Source organism: Lonchura striata, chromosome 14 (genome assembly GCF_050655825.1).
Source record: "Lonchura striata isolate lonStrDom1 chromosome 14, ASM5065582v1, whole genome shotgun sequence".
NCBI lineage: Eukaryota > Metazoa > Chordata > Aves > Passeriformes > Estrildidae > Lonchura > Lonchura striata.
In genome coordinates, this window is record NC_140716.1 from 9,400,557 (window position 1) to 9,420,083 (window position 19,527).

Genomic DNA, 19,527 nt, shown 5'->3' on the forward strand with positions numbered 1-19,527 from the left:
TCCAAATTCATAGATCATCCTAACCCTTCAGGGTAATTGGTGTGGGTTTGGATATTGAAACAGATCACAGAACCATAGAATATTAGGATTTGGGTTAGAAAGGACTCTTAAAGATTTTGTAATCCAATCCTCCTGCTATGGGTAGGAACCCCTTCCACCAAGAGCAGGTTGCTCAAGACAAAAGGAACCTTTTTGTTTTGTTTGTATTCATGTGTTCTAAGCTTATACATAACATGTATAGCAATAGGTATAGAGAGATGCTGCGATTGCTAATGCAGAGTAAACCCCCAGACCTTGAGTGGATTTTTTTTCTCCTAAAAAAGTGCAGAGCTAAAGCTAAAGAAAAAAATACTCCCTAGCATGTCTTTTTAGAACCATCTGAACAGTTACCAATTTCAGAATCTACAGCTGTGACATAAAATTTCATCCTTTGGGGTGCTCCTACTTATTCTTCAGAGCTTTTTTGTCTTTCAGAAGTGAAGAACATATGACTATAGCACTGCATGTCCTTTTTTTTTCCTCTTTTAAATTACAGTGTCTTCTATGAAGACTGGTCTTTTATGATGGATGAAGAACGTTCTAGCATGATCCCTACGATGGCAGCTGGTAAGGCTTTCTCTTCAGTATAACTGCTCTTGGAAAACTACTGCATTTTGGGATGTTGCATTTGTTTCTGCTTGTGAGGAGGATTTCTCTAATACATTCTGTTTATGTGGAGAATGTGTGTCAGAGGCACAGCCAGGGTGAGCAATCAAGCTATTATGCCAATTTATGCTATGAATTGATGGATTGTTAAAATCCTGGATCTAGTGTTCCTACAATTAAAAAATTTTCCATAAATTTTAAAATAAATTTTTCATAAATTTTTTTAACTCATCAGCAGTCAAGGCTAACTTAAAATCAGTGCTATTTAGAGAAGCAAAGTGTCTAGACAAGAGTAATGATGGAATTTTAGAGTAAGATCAAAATAAGGTAAGGAGAGTAAGAGTAAGGAATGATAACAATTTACTTCTCTGCAGTTCATCCACAGAAGTAATGTATTATTACCTTTTATAGACCTTTTTTCAGATACCTGGTCACATGCTTCATTCTGCAAGACAAGGTTCTTGGGTATTTTTGCTAATAGACTATAGGGACCAACAAATAGTAAAGTTGCAGTGAAATGGGTTTAAATTAAAGGTTATAAATAAGTGGATTCACAGTACTTTTTGATTCTTTAATGTGCAGCTGAACAGCCATCAAGAAGAATTCAGAACTGATTGCATCAGCTTGAATAGAATCTAGAAAGGAATGAAAGAATAAGAATTCATGCATTGGGAACTGTAGGAGTTTTTTGGGAAAAATGTTTTTCATGTCACAGTTTTCATTAATCTTTAGCTTCTATGTTCTTAACTTGTATGTGAAATATATGGTGCATTTCTGGTCTCTTTTTCCCCTTTCTTTTATCTGAAGGTCTGAACTCCATTCTTTTTGCTATCAACATTGATAATAAGGACTTAAATGGGCAGAGCAAATGCACACCCACTGTGTCAGATTTGTTAAAGGAATCTACACAAAATGTAACTTCCTTATTGAAGGAGTCCACTCAGGGTGTCAGCAGCCTCCTGCGGGAGATCACTGCCTCGTCTGCAGTCTCCATTCTCATAAAACCTGACCAGGACTCTGACCCACTGCCTGTTCTGTCCAGGAATGTAAATGCTGGTAAGCTTTTATGAATATTAGTGCCACTCAGAAACTTAGGAAATATTTAAGTATGTTTAAATAACTTTTTAATTTACTTTTAACGTACTATTGTAGAGCAGAAGTCTTAAAATTAAGTGCACTGTGCATACAAACCAGTTGAGTGTGTAATTAAAAAGCATGAAATTGGAAATATTGTATGTGAATACTGGATAGTAATGTGTATTTCAGCATTCTTGTATCACTGTGAGAGGGAGGCTAAACTGTTTTATTGGTAGCGCTTTGCTTGTGACCTGAATTTCGGTTTCTTGTTCATAAAATTAAGCTTTGAAGTTTGCGATGTAATGATTTTTCATTTCTAATGTTGTCTTGTGCCACCTTGCTAGTCAGACGTAGACTGACTTAAATCTTTTGTTAAATATCAGATACAAATCTCAGCTTGTAATCTGCTTCAAGTAGTGACTGTTTACAGTCTGAATTCCTATGCAAACCAGATAATTGCCAAAATGAAAATTTACTCTTGACCTTTTGACTTTTTGACCTTGACCAAAATACACTCTTGACCTTTTGAGTTCTTAGTATTACAACCAGCTTGTATGATGTTAATTACTAACAAAGACCCAAAGTCTTAATCTCAATCAGTCAAGGAAAATGCGATTTTCGTTATGTGTTTTTTGTTCCAAAATTAACAAAGTAATATTTTATTATCTTTGTTTCTGGAAGTTGAGCTAAAAGTTTGTTTTGCTTTGTAAAAATACGAAACAGCAGGAAGATTTATGTGCTTTTCAATTAAGAGACAAGGTTTGAGTTTAGGCAATAAATTGTTTTGGTTATGAGAAAAAAGCAGAAACCCCACATAAGAATCTGGTAGGAACAGAAGTTGAGATAAAGTACATTTTTTATTGGCATTTAAAATAGACTTTATCTTAAAACACAGTTTTTAGAACAAACTTGTGGTAAAGCTTTTGTTGTATAGACTTAAATGAGATTCAAATCATAGGGATGACTTTGTTAGTATAGAATAGCCTTGCAAGAAGAAAGAATTTAGTAATTGACCATATGGTGCATATGACTCCAGAACATGATGTACCTGATGTGCACAGCACATGTGTATACAGAACATGAAAGGTACAACTTCCAATAAAATGTCACTTTAAAAAAATTGAGTTTGTTCAAATGCAATTATATGTGGAATATTAGCTCAAGTCAGATGTTTCCATTTAAATCTGTGTTCTCTGTTGTAATTCTATTTGCAACCAGAATGGGTTTTAACATCCTTTTAAAAGTATGTTAGTGTGTTTTGTGGATATGTAACAGCTGGACTTGAATTAAACTAAGCAATTTGGTCCCAGTGTGAGGTGTCTTGGTGAGTAGACTTCTGATATTTCTTGGAGTGCTTCAGCTTTGCATTTAGCTTAATGTGCAGATCAGATTCAGTGAGAATAGGTGATAGTGTAAAAATAAGTGCTGTCACTGAATACATCTGGTGTAATCAGAGAGAATTTCAGTGTATTTCTAGAACAAGAGCTAATTAGCTGAAAGCTGATTATTCAATTTTTTGAGTATAGACAAAACTATTTGGTTGGAGGTTGTGGATTTTGCTTGTGTTGTGAGTTTGTTCTTCACAGTTTTTCCTCTTTACTTCATGGTTTCTCTGTTGTGCAGACCTGCTCTGCATTATATACTAGGTGTAATCTATAGGAGGAAGTGAAAGGAAGGCTAACTTATTATTTTAAATTTAATTTAATGGGTTTGTAGAACTTTTTTTCCAGTTTCTATTGAATCATGTTATGAATGCATCTCCAGAATATCTTCTAAAATCTGAATTATGTAAGACATATAAAATAAAGCTGGTAATTAGAGATTTCAAAGCTCATGTGTATGGAAAGATAATGAATGCCAGGTAGATCTGAGTGTTTTTTTTTTTTTTGACTAGAGTAATTTAGTACATGAGCTCTTTTAAGAAAAAAACAGGTTCATATATTATTTCTCATTTCTAAAATGTGTAAAAACTTTGTATTACTACCAGATTTGAAATGCAAAAAAGATCGAAAAAAGAAGAAGAGAGTTACTAATATTATCTCATTTGATGAAGAGGAAGATGAGCAAAACTTGGGGGATTGCACAAAGACTCTGATTACAGGAGAAAGTTCAGAGGAGAGTGTAGACAGATCTTCAGTTCTTGCATTGTCTTCATCTGAAAGCACTCTTGGAAAAAATCTGAATGGGAGTGAAAGTAACCATTCGTGGAAGAACAATTCAGTATTCATGAATGGAGAGTATGAATACGAGAAACTGGATGTGAAGAGCATTGATGATGAAGATGCAGATGAGGATGAACTGTATGGAAAATCATTAGGAAATAAAGGCACAGAAGGTGGAACTGAAGCTTCTGAAAAGTAAGTATTGGTGCAGGAGCTAGTGGTAAACTTTCCATGCTTCCCCTTTACTCCTCCTTTTATTTTATGGGTACTGCAAATTCATGTGTTGAACTGAACTATAGATTTTCTCTTTTTTTTTTCTCTCTATTCCTCCTCCCCCACTTTTTTCCCTTTTTTATAATTCTTTTTTTTTTTCCCTTTTTACTGTTCAAACAATGTGCGCCACTGCAGTAATGTTATTTTGCTTCTAAGTTTCACTGAAACCCCAAATTTTGAGATTTCAGACTTCTTGTTCTCCTTGAAGTTCTCAACTGTTAAAACTGTGGCATGATATAGCCAGGATATACTTCTGGCCTACTTGATGTTTCCTTATTCTTAGCATGATAACAATGCTATTTTGGCTTCTCAATAAAAATGTGTGCTTTAAACAGAGTAAACTTGTTACATCAGAGTGTAGACAGTTCAACAAAGCAGGACAAAACTGAGAGAGAAAGAATAATTTTAGATACTGATATGCTTTCTTTATTTCTGACAGAAATTTGTTGAGAGAAAAAGACAAGCACTGCTTGTATCATTTTCTTTAGAATGTCTGGTCTTTAATGAATTAATGTATGGCTAACCAAGAAATTGGCAGGTAGATTGAAATAAAGATTTTTCTTGCAGTGGTATCTCTGAAAGAAATACAAGCATTATGAACAGTAATACTGGCTGTATAAATAGATTGGTTTGTTTGTTTGTTTGTTCTAAATAGGCCTCGTGAAATAGTCACATGCAATTCTCAGATATGCAGTTGGAGTCCTCTGCAGGTCCTGAATGATGACTCAGATGTTCTGTTTCCTGTCAGTGCTGTTGGCTCTTACTCCCAAGCAGGTGGGCATTTGACTTCACAGAATTCCAGCAACCTTTATTCTAGCATGGGACAATGGTAAGAAATGCCAGGATTTTACAGACACAGGAGATATTACATAACTGGGATTAAAAGTTCAAATTTATTCTAGTTCTGAATCAGAGTTCTCCATTTGAGTAATTACTTAGCTAAGGGGGAGTTATCAATGTCAAAATAAATCAGAGTTTCATTTGGATTAAACTGTGGTCTTGTATTTTATTGAAGTTTAGGATAGCAGTATAAAGGGTATCCATATCCGTTTTCTAGATACCTCTAAGCTGCAAGAAGCTCCAAGGTGTTTGAGGAGTTGAATTCAAATTAATCTTGACAGATTAGAGAGCAGCTGGAAGCAGTTCAATTGAAGCTGTTAATTGTTGAAATACAGGATAAGAAGTGATTGACTAGGAAATAGTTGCTCAGAACAGGATATGGGAATGGTAGAATGATTTGGGTTGCAAGGGATCTGCAGAGATAATTTATTCTAAGACTGGCTTTCTGAGCTGTGAGCACCAGTTACCAGCTCACATCTAATTTTTCATGTGCCAGTATCCTCAAATTGTTTTCTGCAGGTTACAAGCTGATGGTGAATTAACAGAGCTGTGCATAAATGAGTGTGTCATTTGTAAATGTAAGCCTCACTGGCTGTCCTGTGGCCTCAGCTGCAGTATTGTATGCATTGAGGGGCACTTCAAGAATGATGTGCCCCTTGCATCATTTGAAGCAAGCAACAGAAATGGTTAAAGGAATGGAAGAGAAGACCTGGTGCTTTTACAGTATCTGTATTAGTACCAAAAAAACCCAAAAAGGTCCACCAGCCCTCCCATTCACCCTGCTGATATTTTTCTAGCTGTTCATAAAGCACTGAACTTTGGGTATACTCATGTCAGTAAGTATTTAAAAAATTTTAAAAAGTGGCATTCAAATAATATTTTGTATTTTTTGCATGCACATTATACATCCAAGAGTTTTAATGGATTGTTGATTGAAGGCCTGTGAAAAAGTGTAATTCAGTTGTATAAGTTCAGTGACAAAGTGTGAATCATAAGATAATGCTGCACTGCCCTCTACTGTATTTTAAAATATGTACCTTGTAAGAAATGCCAATGGTTAAAAAAAGAAAGGACATTTTAAAGTTTTTTCTTGTGCTGCCATATTTTTCAATTTGCAAAGTAATGGATTTAGAAAACATTGAGTAGTTTGTGGCATTGTGATCTCTTAAATATAAAACAGAAACTGTTGGGGAGCATCCACAGGTTGAAATCTGGAATACAAGAATCCATTCCTGTCTATAGGGGGTGGTGTGTGGTATGGGAGCTCACAGTTGCTGTCAGTAGATGTCACAAGGCATCAGGAGCGTGAGCTGGGGTTTTATAATCTGAAATCAAAAATCATGAGTGCAAGCCAAGACTTAGTTCTGGAAGCAGATGACCAAAGAGGACATCTGTATATATCTGTATGCATCTTACCCGTAACTGTCCCAGGGGCTTACTCTTACTAAGAAGACACCAAAGCCCCTTGTTTTGTGTTGCTTCATCTCAGAACTGTTTTAAATGCAATGCTCAGCCTACTGGAGATGATCAACAGGCCCATTCAGATCCCTTCTGGGCACAGGACAGCTATTTTAGTCTTTGTGGTCTGTCATGGAAGTGAGAGTGATTCAGCACTGGGCTGGTAAGAGAGTCAGTTTATCAGTGCTAGGAAAGCCCCCCAGACCCCACGCTCTGCTCTCCTGCTCCCACCTCTCTGAGCAGGAGGAGCTGGTGGAGTGTGCAGAGAGTGCCCATTGCACAGCCCAGGTGCCAGCCAGTCAGGGACAGGGATACACACGGATCCAGGCACCCTCTTCTCAGCCACACTGACAATTTGCTGAGATTGAAAGCTGCCTTAGGCACTTGTTTGCTTGACTTTGGGAGTTGCACTTGTGCTGGGTGAATGATGTCAGAAGGAGCATGCATTAGCTTATTCTGAGGACAGTCTAGCCCACTAACTGACAAGCTCATTATTATCCTGATATTTTTGTTAAAACATGTGTTTAATGAGCTCTTGTAAAATACACAGTTTAACCCAATATTTTGGTTTATAAGTCTTAATACCAATAAATAACACACACACATATATATTTGAAATAGCATAATCTGTAGTGTTGTATGTTAATATGTATTTTCAGTATTAATCTGTTGCAGTGCTCCAGGGATGTGTCAGGGCATATCATATCTCCATGTAACTAGAAATGAGAAAGCCTCTGTCAAAATGCAGTTGTTTGGAACAAAAATGGAGTATGTATTTTAGGAACTGAGCTTCCTAAACTCTATAGCTTCAAAAGTAATTTTTCTCCTCCATAGACTTTCTGACATAACTTTATTTCCCATTAACTTATTTTCAAGAATTTCTGCTTTTTAAATCTGTTCCATTTAGGATTGTCTTATAGTATCTTTGTAGCTCTTACACAGTGAGACGCAGAACACATCAATAAAATATGATTTTTGTTTGTTTCCACCTGAGCTTCCTCAATGACAAGCTCAGTGATGTGGATGTTTTGCTGCCGACAGTTGTGGATCTGTGGGCAGATGCACATTATTCATGCTTTTTAAACAATATCTCATCTCTCTGATTTCTGATGGTTGGTACAGGGATGTAAGGAGCCAGAGAAAAGCCATGGTGCTCTGTTGGGAATACAGAATACTCTCATGTTTTTGCAAGGTTTCACGTGCTGAGGACTAACCACAAATTCTTCTCCTGCAAGTCACAACCAGATTTGTAGTGAGCATGAGGTGTCATGAGGTGTTTCAACTCCAGGGGCTTGCGCAAAAACTTCAGGAAGAAGTCTCCTCATAGCTTTGTGACTCTGTACATATCAAGTATCATTTAGGAATTGTGCAATACTAATTTCTTTATGATGGCTGTATTCCTAAGAGCATTTACAATCCAGCTGGCATTCAGGGTCAATTTACAGAAGGCAACTTTGGAGACAGAATTAAAAGTGTTTAAAAGCTTTAGCAAGTTCAGTCTTTCTGTTTAAAAAGGTAATTACCTAGCTTCTGGAATTTTGTTTTTGTTTTATTTTTGAGTAGTGTAACCTAAAGGAAGCTAATGCTTGTGCATTCTACTTTAGATAACTTGGAGAATGGAGAGGAACATGAGCATGCTGTTCATCCGGTAGAACTGGTTCCAAGCAGATCTGATCTTCCTTATGGGTATGTGCCAAATATGTTTATCCTAAAAGAAAAAACCTTCACCCTGTAGCTGCCAACTTATTGTTAACTAATACACTTAGTACTGGAAAACCAGCTACTTGTCAGGATACTTCTGCATATGTTTGGAAAGACAAAATGCAAAAAACCTAAAAATGCCTTTTTTGCATAGTTTCATACACTGAACTTTCCTAATTATCTTGAAGCCACTTAGTCATGTTGAATAACCAACTTGGCTTCTTGGTTTTGAAAATAGGTTTTAGGTTTTTTTTTTTTTTAATATATTCTCCATGGCCTTTGAATTCAGAATTTTTGTGTGTCTGCTTAAATCAGACTCCTAGGAGATACATTAAAGGATTGTTCAACATATTTTGATTAAATATGGGTGAATAGGATAAGAATTCTAGTTTCTGGAATGCTTTTCTCAAGTTTTGAATTCAGGTTTTTGTTTTCATATATTGATTTTACTGTGCTTTTGTGACTAGAATGGAAGTCAGTCCTCCAGCTCAAGTGAATACTTTAAGCAGTATGTTGCCTTCAGCCACTGTGCCAGAATCCATGACAATTAGTAAGTACTTCCTTGATGTATCTAGATTGATGGAAATAACTTTGAAAGTCCTATAACGCTTTCTATTTTTGTTTCAATAAAATCTGCTTAGAGAGTCTTGGAGCACTTAATTTCTGATGTGCTAGTCATGTTAGTAATAACTGCTTTGAAATGATGTTTGTATTGGCAGGTTATGCTTCATTGCAGCTGATATATCCTTATATTAAATATGGCTTCAGTAGTTAAATAAAAATAATTATTTGATTAATATCTTTAAATTTCTACAAGTTCTGAACACACTGAAGGTTGGTTCTGATGTAGTCTTGCTTATTTGGCCTGTTTTCATTAATGGCTAGTCAGAAACAAATAAACCTAACTTGTTACATGGTTTTGATAAGAAAATCTGCTCCAAACACAAATTTGGACTTCCACAAAAACTTGAGTTAAGATTAAGGGAGAGGACAGTTATGTTTCAGTGGTATTAAGAGCAGAGCTAGACAGGATAAAATAGTCTTTGCTGCAGAGGTAGATTAATGGAAGCACAGGCAGTTGGTTTATCACATATTTGATCTTTTTTCTTTGCATACACTTGTAAAACAAAGACTTAGTTCTTAAACTGAATGTCTTAAGCTTGTAAGCTAGTATGTGTTTATGTTCCTCAGTGTACAGAATGTTCTGTAACTGAACTGGCTTTGTTCCTAAATCTCTTGGGTGTGTGTTTGTTTCCTCTTATAAATTTCAATATGTACAAGTTTTAAATTATGACATTTGGGAAGTTAGATGTGATGCAGCCAGGATTCTTTTCTGCAATTGATTTCATGCAATCATCAAAATGAATGAAATCTTAAGGTATTCTAATATAATTTTCTAAAGTTATATTCAAATGCTGTATCAACGTGTGTTAAAGGACATAAAACAAGCAATTTCACTGGGCAGTGTTTCAGGCTCTGGCACTGGTCTGCTGGACTTAGCTTTTCAAAAGCTGAAAAATTGTTCTTGCAAAGTACATCATGAAGTGGCAAACTAGTTTGAGACTTCTAGGGGCCATAATAGAAGTGTGTAATTGACTTACTGTTATTAGCTACAGTGATACTTTGGTCACTAGATATTCTCTGTGAATGTTATTCCTACAACATCCTGCTCTTATTTATATCTCAGAGAATTGCACAGGGCAGTTTTCTGTGCCCCTGCACTCTGTTGGTTCTGCTGTTTGTAGGAGAGTCAGGTACCAGCAGGGGCCGCAGTTGGTCTCCTTCAGTTGCTCAGTTATTTCCCAATGTAGGGAAGAGCTATAAAATAGAAAATCTGAAGGTTTTCAGTTCTCAATACTTAGCAATTTGTAAATGAAATGAAAACACAGGATCAACAGAAGCATGCACACTATCATTAGTTTCCCAGCTCAGAGAAGGCTTTGGTGAAAGGAAGGGTGGGAAGCATGTCAAACCCATCTATAAAGCCAGTAGAACACCTAGTAAATAATCATAGTTATAATTAAAATTCAGCTGACTATACATTTATAGAATTAGTGATTACCTTTATAATGATGATCCTGGGTATGTTGAATAAAAATGCTTTTTTCAAGTTTGCTGTTATTGGTCGTAGATTCTCTACAGGAGGAATTCAGTGCTATGACAAAGTCAGACACTGAAGCTCTCTCTATTGCAATTAGCAGAAGAATTATTAAATGCTGAGGCTTATAGCTTGGTTGCATAGCAACTGATTCTAACACATCAGGCAAGAAAAATGGAATGCAGTAGTGCAGTGAGAAAAGCTGCAAGGTCTCCAGTGACTGGATTTTTGTGTCTCTTACTTTTGAAGACAAAGCCTGAAATGGATTTTAAAAAAATTATATGATATTCCTGTTTTTGTTCCAACCTATTAGTATAGTACTAAACTTTTCTTAGTACTATTGATATGCAGGCTAGAAAGTTAGGAGAAGCTGTAATTTCAAATTTCTGCCATTTTAAATTATTTTCCTGAATTATGTCCCATGCATTTGTAAGGTATAGGTTAACTTAGCCACAGATATATCTCAAAAAATACTAATACCACTCAAGAGAAATCCACAGAGATTTGCTGTTTATGTCAGGCATAATTTGAAAACTGGCCCTGCTTTGCAGATTGTTTTGTCATAACCAAGTTTATAAAGAGTTAAGCTGGTCAGAAGTTTTCTATTTATGCATCTACTCTACTATGTAATTTCAGTTTTTAAAAAAGTTGTTCTTTGTCTCATTGTATTTGAATCACAAACAACACTATTTCAAGAGTAGCTATTGGAAGATTGTATTTTCAGCATTGTTTTTCACCAAAACAATCTGTTCTACCAGCACAAGTCTCTCCATTTTGTTTTTGCAGTAGAAAAAAGAATAAGCTGCAAAACCTTCATTTTAGAAGGACACGACTTGTGTTCTTCTTTACGAGGTTCTTTTATTATAGTACTATTTTTAGGAAATAATTGGTAATTTCGTTTTTTCATTATAATTTTCTTCAGTTTTTAAAACTGGGCTTCACCACAAAGGTTAGGAAAGGTTGTAACATTGTACATCATTCCATTCTTTTTCATATATTCTTGAGAAATCCCTGAGCTTTTCATGATCACGGAAGAACTTTACTGAGTAATCAAGCCTCCATGTTATATTTTTATCCTGGTTATGTAAGTGAATAAGGTGTATGTTTTTGTACTTTCTGTGTCCTCTGAATAGCTGCTGACCTGTTCTGTAGCCCAGTTGCCACAGGTCACTGGAAGGTACTAAATTATTGTGTTTTCTTTGAAAGCACAGCTGGTAAGGGAGGGTGTTTGCATTTCAACAGGGAGAGGAAAGCTGCAGTTTACTTTACAGACTTGGTTTTCACCTGGACTCTTCTGTGCAGGGCAACACAATTTGTTTCCTACTAAAATTTGCCCTGTGAATAGTGACATGACAGGATAATATTTACAAGGTTTTTGAGCACTAAATTAAGCCTTAAAACTCAGTGTTCATGTAGGCAGCTTAGGGAGCATCAAGCTCTTTATGTCTTTAAAGGTCAGACTTCTGATTTAAGATGTAACTAATCTGCTGGAAGTCTTATTTGTCTCTGAAAATATCTGTGTAAATTTTCACTCATGAAAATTAAGAAAAAAAAAATTCTGTAAACTTCTCCCAGCCCACCCTGATACTCTATCTGCAGGATTGCAGAGGAGGCTGCATGACCTTGTGTACTCTGAGGGATGGTTTCACTTACAGCACATTCTTCACAACAGGTGATTGCAAATCATTCTGCTCCAATCTTTGGCTAAATAGCACAAGAGTTGTGAAACTTATGACTTTTCTGGAGGTTGCTGGAAACTGGCAGGTGTTTCTCAAAGCATTATGTATTTCATGCTCTGTGACCCTATGAAAGCTTTCTAGAAGCTAGATTTTGCATGAAGTATGGAATGGAATTAAAAAATGTTTTAGAGCAAATACTCACTTCATGAGTAATTAGGCACCACAGATTAATTTCAGTAATAAAAGAATATTGCTAGTGTTTGAAAAAGTGAGGTTTAATATGAAAAAATGAATTAGTGCATTCCTTGATTTTTATATTATGTTTTCTTTTTTTGCTGATAAAGAGTGGTTTGGAATTATTTTTTTCTACATGGGAATTCTTTTTTAAGAAGTTGTTGCAAAACTACCTCTTAGGAAAAACTTCACTAGTTATCATCTTACCTCTGTCTTTATGGAACTCAGGTTATCACTTCGCTTTTAGATATGTTCATGTTGAATGCTGATCCTTAATAACAGCAGTGTATTGCCTTTCATTAATATTATTTTACAAAACTTACATGTCATCAAGCACAAAACCACTCAGAAATAGGGCATAAAGTCTAATATCAAACACTTTTCTGAAGTAGGAATACGTGGCCATCCTCCCACTGTTTTATTAAAAAAAAAAAAGAAGGGGGGAGAAAGATTGAGGTTACACAGTTCTAAAGTCAGAAAATGCCAAATTTATGATTGCTGCTACAACCCTGACATTTTTTTAAAATTTATTCGCTTTTCTAACCCACACAATGTATGAGACATAAGACTGCTGGAAAAATTAGGTTATGATCATACACTCATCTTGAGGCAAGTGTAACAGACAAATGCTCATGAACTGGGGATGTTCTGGCAGGTTTGAAGGGAACCTGCTGCAGTGTATGATACTGGATTTCCTTTGTGTTCAGCTGACTGCTCTGACATGCTGCTGAAATTTTTCAGGAAGCGTAAGTGAAAGTAAGAAATTAAAATTTTTGAAAGTTTTAAATACTATACCTGAATTAAATAAGACGGTTTGCTTTTCGTTCTACTCAGTTCCTTACTTCAAAAGATCATGACATAAAGGTTTCTGGGTTTTTTTCTTGGTAAATTTTTACTAATTTAATTACATAAATAATGTACTTTTTGGTATTTAATGTGGATAGAGAGGCTAAAGAAGTGTTGACTATAAACTGTTCAGTTCTTGTGTTTGTTTTAAGTAATTTATAGAAAATATGATTTCTTAATGTTCATCAATTTAAGAAAAACAGCAGAGCTATAGCCATGGAGCAGTCTTGCTGCTCAAGTGGGCATGGGCTGGACCAGCCTTCTCGGAATTCTGGTCTCTTAGCCCAGGCTGATTGTTTATGTTGATGCTTTCATCCACACCTCCATTGGTACCTGTAAATGAGCTAAATTAGCAAGAAATACTGACTATGGAATGTGTTTGCATTTGTGGTCCTAAATTAAGCATCGATTTTTGCCCTATAAGTGATAATGAAATTTGGAATTTCTGGCTCTGTTTTTGTTTCTCTATAGTATTGTTGATTCCATGACTCTCAAAAAAAGAGGCAAATAGAAATAAATAAGCAATTTAAAGTCTTCTATTTCAAGAGGCATTTTTTCTTCCTCTTCTGTGCAAACCATGGTCTGTAGCAGGATCTTTTGTGCTCTGCTTGTGTGTGTGTGTGGGAGAGGGGAGTGAGAAAATATGGGATTTCAGGTCTCAACTCATGCAGAAGATTCTGGGTGGAATAAGGAAAAGAAGATTAAGTTATTATGCAAGTTAAAGTTACAGTTTGAATAGGCTGGTAAAATTGAAATAATGAAGCCAATTTATAATAGCTTAGCTGTATAAATGCTAATAAATCAGTACACACTAAAATGCTGAGTACACACACAGGCAATTGCTGCAGAGTGGGCACCCTGTGCAAGTGCAGAGCCATGTCTGAGCAGTAACAGCTTTAATTTATTCAGAGTTAGAGACATAACAGCAAATACTTGTTGATTGTGCACTATCATATTTTAATGGCACGCTTAAAATATTTAAAATGCCATTGCCATGATGTGTCCTTGAGGAGGATTCTGAATTCAACATTATGATTTAAGATTGTTATTTTGTTATGGTGTGTTACTGTACAGAAAGCTTCTTGTGTTGTTTATTTGTATGATGCTCTAACAGTAGATTATTCCATTTTCCTCATCCACAGAGCAATTGTTTATTTCACAGATAGGCTGATAGATTGTGGTCCCTTGTGCTAGTATTTAATACTGAGAAATTTCACTATTTCATTCAGTTTGTCTATAAGGTTTGGATTTTTTTTTTCCTTAGAGTTACGTAAAATATGCTAAGTTACTGTAGAAAAGTAATTATTCTTTGTATGCTGAAGTAATGAAGTGCAAACTCCCTCTAATGGCCTACTGAATTGTTTTTTGATAGTGCCATTTAGCTCTTAAAGTATAATATGGGTGTTATGGAATGGGCAGAAAACTGATCATCTACTTTCTCCCTGGCCAAAGACACAGGAGTGTTTTGGAAAAAAATCTAGCATGAAGAAATTTGGATTGGCTGATTTCAAATGCTATGAGAACTCTGCTGACCCCTGCAGTCCTGCAAGGGTGGGATTTATCTGCAGATTACTAAGGCCAGACTGGAGTCATGATGTCTGCAGCACTGACTGTCAACATTTGGTTGATATAATAAAATCTTTTACATTTTATCCACTACTAGAGTTTGTCAGACCCAGTCTGGCCCATAGGACAATGTTACATTTTTATTAAATTGGCAAAAACTTCTGTAACTATAGAAGATATTAAGGAAGATACAGGTAATTCTGTGTACTGAATGTAAAGGGGAAAAATGTTGTCCAATGGCTTTGCTTACTTGAAGAAATCAAGTAATACCAGTTCTGTTAGTATATTTTCAGTAAAAGCACACAAAATTTACTGGCATCTGCACAGAATACTTGCAGAACAGAGTTGGCTGATTTATTGTATATAAAAATTTCACTTATATGTTGGGAGGGATGGTTTAATATAATTGTGTCCTTGTAGTGCTTATAAAATTATTGATTAACATATGTGAAATGGTTAATTAAATTGTTGAAGCTGACACTTTTCTTTATGGTATTTGGCTGTTCTGGTATCGTGTTAAACCTAACCCAAGGAAATATTTTAGAATTCTAAAATTCTGTTGGTTGTTTTTTTAAAAAAAATTATTCTTGATTTAATGATGGAAAGTATTTTTAAAGTATTTATAAAAAAATATAAAGGATTTTATAGGAAATAATGAGGTCCATAAATCTCATCATCTTTAGGGCTGAGCTTGAGAAGCAATGACATGAGGAAGCAGTGACATTATCTCTACTCCCATCTCCCTTTAGCATTTATTTCCTGGTACAGGATTTACAGCCAGGAGAAGAAGCAATTTGGAGAAGCTGAACAAATAACAGTGTGTCTCATTAATAGGCATGTGGTGAAAAGGTGCTTTCTGCCCTACATCTGTGAAAACAAAACAGCACTAATTTGATTTGATCAATACTTCTGATGTGATGTTAAATAACACCGCTTTTGAAAGATTGCTCAAATTAGTGATGAGATTAAGAGCATTTTTATGTGCTTTGCTGAATAGCAAATGGTGTTGGCATCATCTTAAGTGTGCTTCTGGATTTCAGATCCAGAAGTCATGCATATGACTTCTGGATCTGAAATGAGCAAAAATGTACACAGACATTAATCCTTTGTGTTTCTTCTTCCTAGATGAACTTCGTCAAGCTATCGTGGCCATGATGAATAGAAAGGATGAGCTGGAAGAACAGAATAGGTAGTTTGTGTTTTTTAGTCAGGAGGGACTGTAATTAAAAAAAAAAAAATCTGTTCTCTAATACAAGCTGTTCTTTCTGCAAAGCCATGCTTAATAGTTATGAAAACATTTTGATGTATATATTATTTTTTATGTGAAAGGTTAACTTAATACTTCACTTTTTAAATGTTGATACTGAAGAGTAGTGTTTTGAGGGCAACTTTTTTCTTTTAGTTTGAATCTTTGTACCTTGGGAGCTTCGCAGTTGTAGTTTTTTCAAAACCAAACCTTATAGCCAGGAGATTCTGAAGCTCTGTTAAGATAGCTTTCCAAATGAGCAAAAGTTTCTCCTAATGTAAATATTCAGAAAATTTCTGGTTTTTCCCTTCTGATGAAGAAGTGATGTAGGATGGCTGAAAATGTAATGATGAAAGTGACTTTCATTTCTGACTGTCTTGGGGCACAATAATGATGTAAATGTAGAAATGATCAGTTGCTTATATAAAATGCCATCAAACATACTTTGTATTTGTTTAGTTTATTGAAACACATAGTTAGATGAATGAAAATACAAATGTAGTCAATGCTTTAGTAGGACTATATTGGTAATTCATATTTTTCTATAGGTATTTTGGGTTTTTTAATGCTGAGCTTACCAACAGAACAGAATTTTCCTTTCTCCTGTTCTTCCCACTCCCATAATTGCAAGTTACTGCCTCATTCAGCTTTGTTGGCTTTTTTTGGCAGAAGGACCAGGATGCTTTGGGTTTTACCATTATGCATCATGCTGACCTTTGCTATCTCATCAAGCGTTTTTGCACAAAGGTCTGTGGCAGTGCACTTGGCAGAGACAAGAGCCATGCCTGTCTTGCTATAAATATATTGCTTATAGATTATTCCCAAGATGTTTGGACTAGCACTGAAGTACTGAAAACAGCTTTCCAGCTTTTTAAAAAACCACATTCTTTCTGCATGATGATACAATAGATCCCATAATAAGTTGTGCTTTGTTGACAGGATAGTAATACAAATTAATACTACGCATTTGCAGCTGCTTTCTCCTTGTAGCTTTTTATATCTTTGTATAATCAAATCAGGTGAATTTATTAAATTGAATAATGAAATTTTTGGATGACATCAGTGGTATCACTCGTCTGTGATTCTTGGAGTATACTCTAATTAGCAGGTACTGTGTGCAGTGTCCTAAAGAGAGGCTGTTGCCTTGCAGATCCCTGCGGAATCTGCTGGATGCAGAGATGGAGCATTCCGCAGCACTGAGGCAGGAGATGGAGAACTGCAGGAGGAAGGTGGCAGAGCAGGAGGAGAGACATGCCACAAAAGTCCAAGCCTTGGCACGGTAAGAAGTGCTGAAAATGTCTCAAAAAGTAACTGCAGGGGAACAAAGGAATAACGGAGTCTGTATAGAAGGGAAGTAATTTTCAAGTAGTCAAGTTTGCAGAAGAACAGAAATTACTTAAGAATAAAAATCATATCATAAGCAATAGCTGTTGCTAAATGTTATCAGCAAGCAAGTACCAAGTTCTGAAGTGGCGCAGCTGTTTCCCCACAGCTCAGGGAGGGTCAGCTGGAACAGGTTTTTCAGGACCATTTCCAGTCAGGTTTTGAATATCTGCACAGGTGGAGACTCCCCAGTCCCTTTAGGGCAGCACTATTGGCAGTGCTGTTTCTAGTGGGGTCCAGGCTGCTCTTGGCTTGCTTTGCCATGGAGGGGGTGTTGAAGGCTTGTGCTCAGCTGCCTGTCACCCTGGGCTCCCAGATCCTCCTCCACAAAGCTGTTTTCCAGCCCTCCAGCATTGCCTGCATATCCTGAGCTATTTCTCTCCAAATTCAGGACTCTGCATTTACCTGTGTTGGACTTCACAGACATTTTCTGAGTCCAGTTCTCCAGCCTGTCCCTGTCCCCCTGGGTGGCAGCACAGCCACGCAGTGTCTCTGCTCCTCAGTTTTGTGTTGTCTGTGACCTTGCTGAGGGTGTGCTTTGGCCCAGCATCCAGGTGATGTTAGGGTGTTAAACAGCATTGGCCCCAGTATAGAGTTGTCTCCAGCTTGACTTTGTGCTGCAGTGACATTGAAAGAATTTTAAACCTCTCCTTGTCTAAATGCGGTTCAACTTCAGAAAGACTTTTGAAAGAAAATGCTGCTGTAATAGTGTGATTTGCTTCTTACAATTCAAAATAAGCTCTAGAGTAACCATGATGTGTAAGATCTTGGAGGTGATTCATGTGTATAGTAAACAACAAACAATCCAAGAGTTAAATGATTTGCCTTACCCAGAGAGAGGTGTTTGTTTTCTGCATGCACAAGCAGAGTGTGTTTAGTGTCAATCACTAAGTACCACAGCTGCGATTCCTTTAAGCTTTTTGTTGCCTATTTCAAAAAGATAAATATAAAGCTTTCTTAAAAATAAAGGTATTTAGGACACTATTAATTCTGCTTTTGATGACATCAAACCAAACTACTTGCTTTGAGGGAGGGAGAGAGATGAATAAGTGGGTTTGACATTCATGTGCTGTAAGGCAGTAGGGACAATGCAAATACTTCATCATTTAATATTCATGTTTCAGGTTATAGGAGTTGTATATTCATATTTCTTTGACTCACTTCCCCGACAATTTTAGAATTTGCAGTGACATATGGGTGAATCAGATATTTGTCATGCACATACCTCTTTAAAGAATAGATAAGGAGCTTTTATAACCAGACCTGAAGAGGTGCTCACTTAGACTAATGAGGTATTTTAAAATAAATCTATGTAATTCCTCTTATTGCTATATGGACGTGTTGTGTTGATTGCTCTTCTGAAAGTCAGTTTGCCTTGTCATGTGATAAAAACAGTGTTGGGAGCTTCTGAGGCACGATAAATGCATGTGTCACCAGTTACTTTGGAAATGGAGGCATTTCTTTAATGATTCATTGCAACTCATTTTCTAGCATCCTAACATAAGAAACTTTGCATAAGAAACCTATTATTTGGAATATAGGTTTTTCTTCTAAATTTTTTGTTGGTTCACTTTGTATGCAGTAGGTGATCCTGCTGCAATAATAAGAGTAGTAATTAAAAAAATAAATAGTTTAATAATAAATAAAGTTGAGCAAGCTGAATAATCTAAAGAATTTGAAGTAACAGAAAGTTTGGAATTGCTTTTTGAGTGCTGCATAATACACTAAGGTGAGTAAGAGGAAACTAAGTTTCAGATATTTTGAAGTAGTGAAATCTCACTGTTTCCCTTGAAAACAATTGATCACATGACCAGAGTAGAAAATATTCCTCAGTTGTGATGTTCTGAATATTTTAAGGCAAGGGAAATCATTCAGTAACAATCTGACTGTTATGATTTGATGAATGAATATTTTTCAGATTATGAGAGCTGATATTTATGTGTGTCCCCAAAGCTCTTTTGAAGAATTTGACAGAAATAGCTTCCTGAAGGCTTTGAGAACACAAATTTCAGTGACACATTAGTCAGAACTGAAATTATGGCTTCTGGAAATCTGCATTTATTCAGCTGTTCTCCTGGACCCTCCCAAGAGTCTCTGGCCTCCCAGACAAAATGCTAGTTTACTGTGAGACATTTTCCCAAGTTTACCATTTTCTATTTAAAAAATGGAAGAAGTCTTAGGTGGGCTTAGTTTCAAGTAGTGGTAATCTCATTGTTCCATGTGAAATACTTGAATAACTCTTTCATAACAGTTTCTATATTGATCCAAAAGAAGCAGGCTCAGGTTCAATCTATTTGCTAGTGTTCTGATAGAATACAC

At 36.0% G+C, this 19,527-nt stretch overlaps 1 protein-coding gene across 7 annotated transcripts in view; it reads left to right on the top strand.

Annotated features, from left to right (window-relative positions):
• The window catches only part of SNX29 (sorting nexin 29), a 103,041-nt gene that overhangs the window by 9,528 nt on the left and 73,986 nt on the right, over positions 1-19,527 (top strand). For all 7 annotated transcript variants that reach the window (XR_014958532.1, XM_021539833.4, XM_085592375.1 and 4 more), the window contains exons 6-13: positions 536-606; positions 1,453-1,701; positions 3,710-4,079; positions 4,813-4,931; positions 8,060-8,141; positions 8,624-8,706; positions 15,705-15,768; positions 16,976-17,104. Coding sequence is in view for 6 of the 7 variants with exons in the window: in XM_021539833.4 (XP_021395508.3) it covers positions 536-606; positions 1,453-1,701; positions 3,710-4,079; positions 4,813-4,931; positions 8,060-8,141; positions 8,624-8,706; positions 15,705-15,768; positions 16,976-17,104 (1,167 nt within the window). In the remaining variant the exon portion in view is untranslated. The remainder of the gene's footprint in view (positions 1-535; positions 607-1,452; positions 1,702-3,709; positions 4,080-4,812; positions 4,932-8,059; positions 8,142-8,623; positions 8,707-15,704; positions 15,769-16,975; positions 17,105-19,527) is intronic.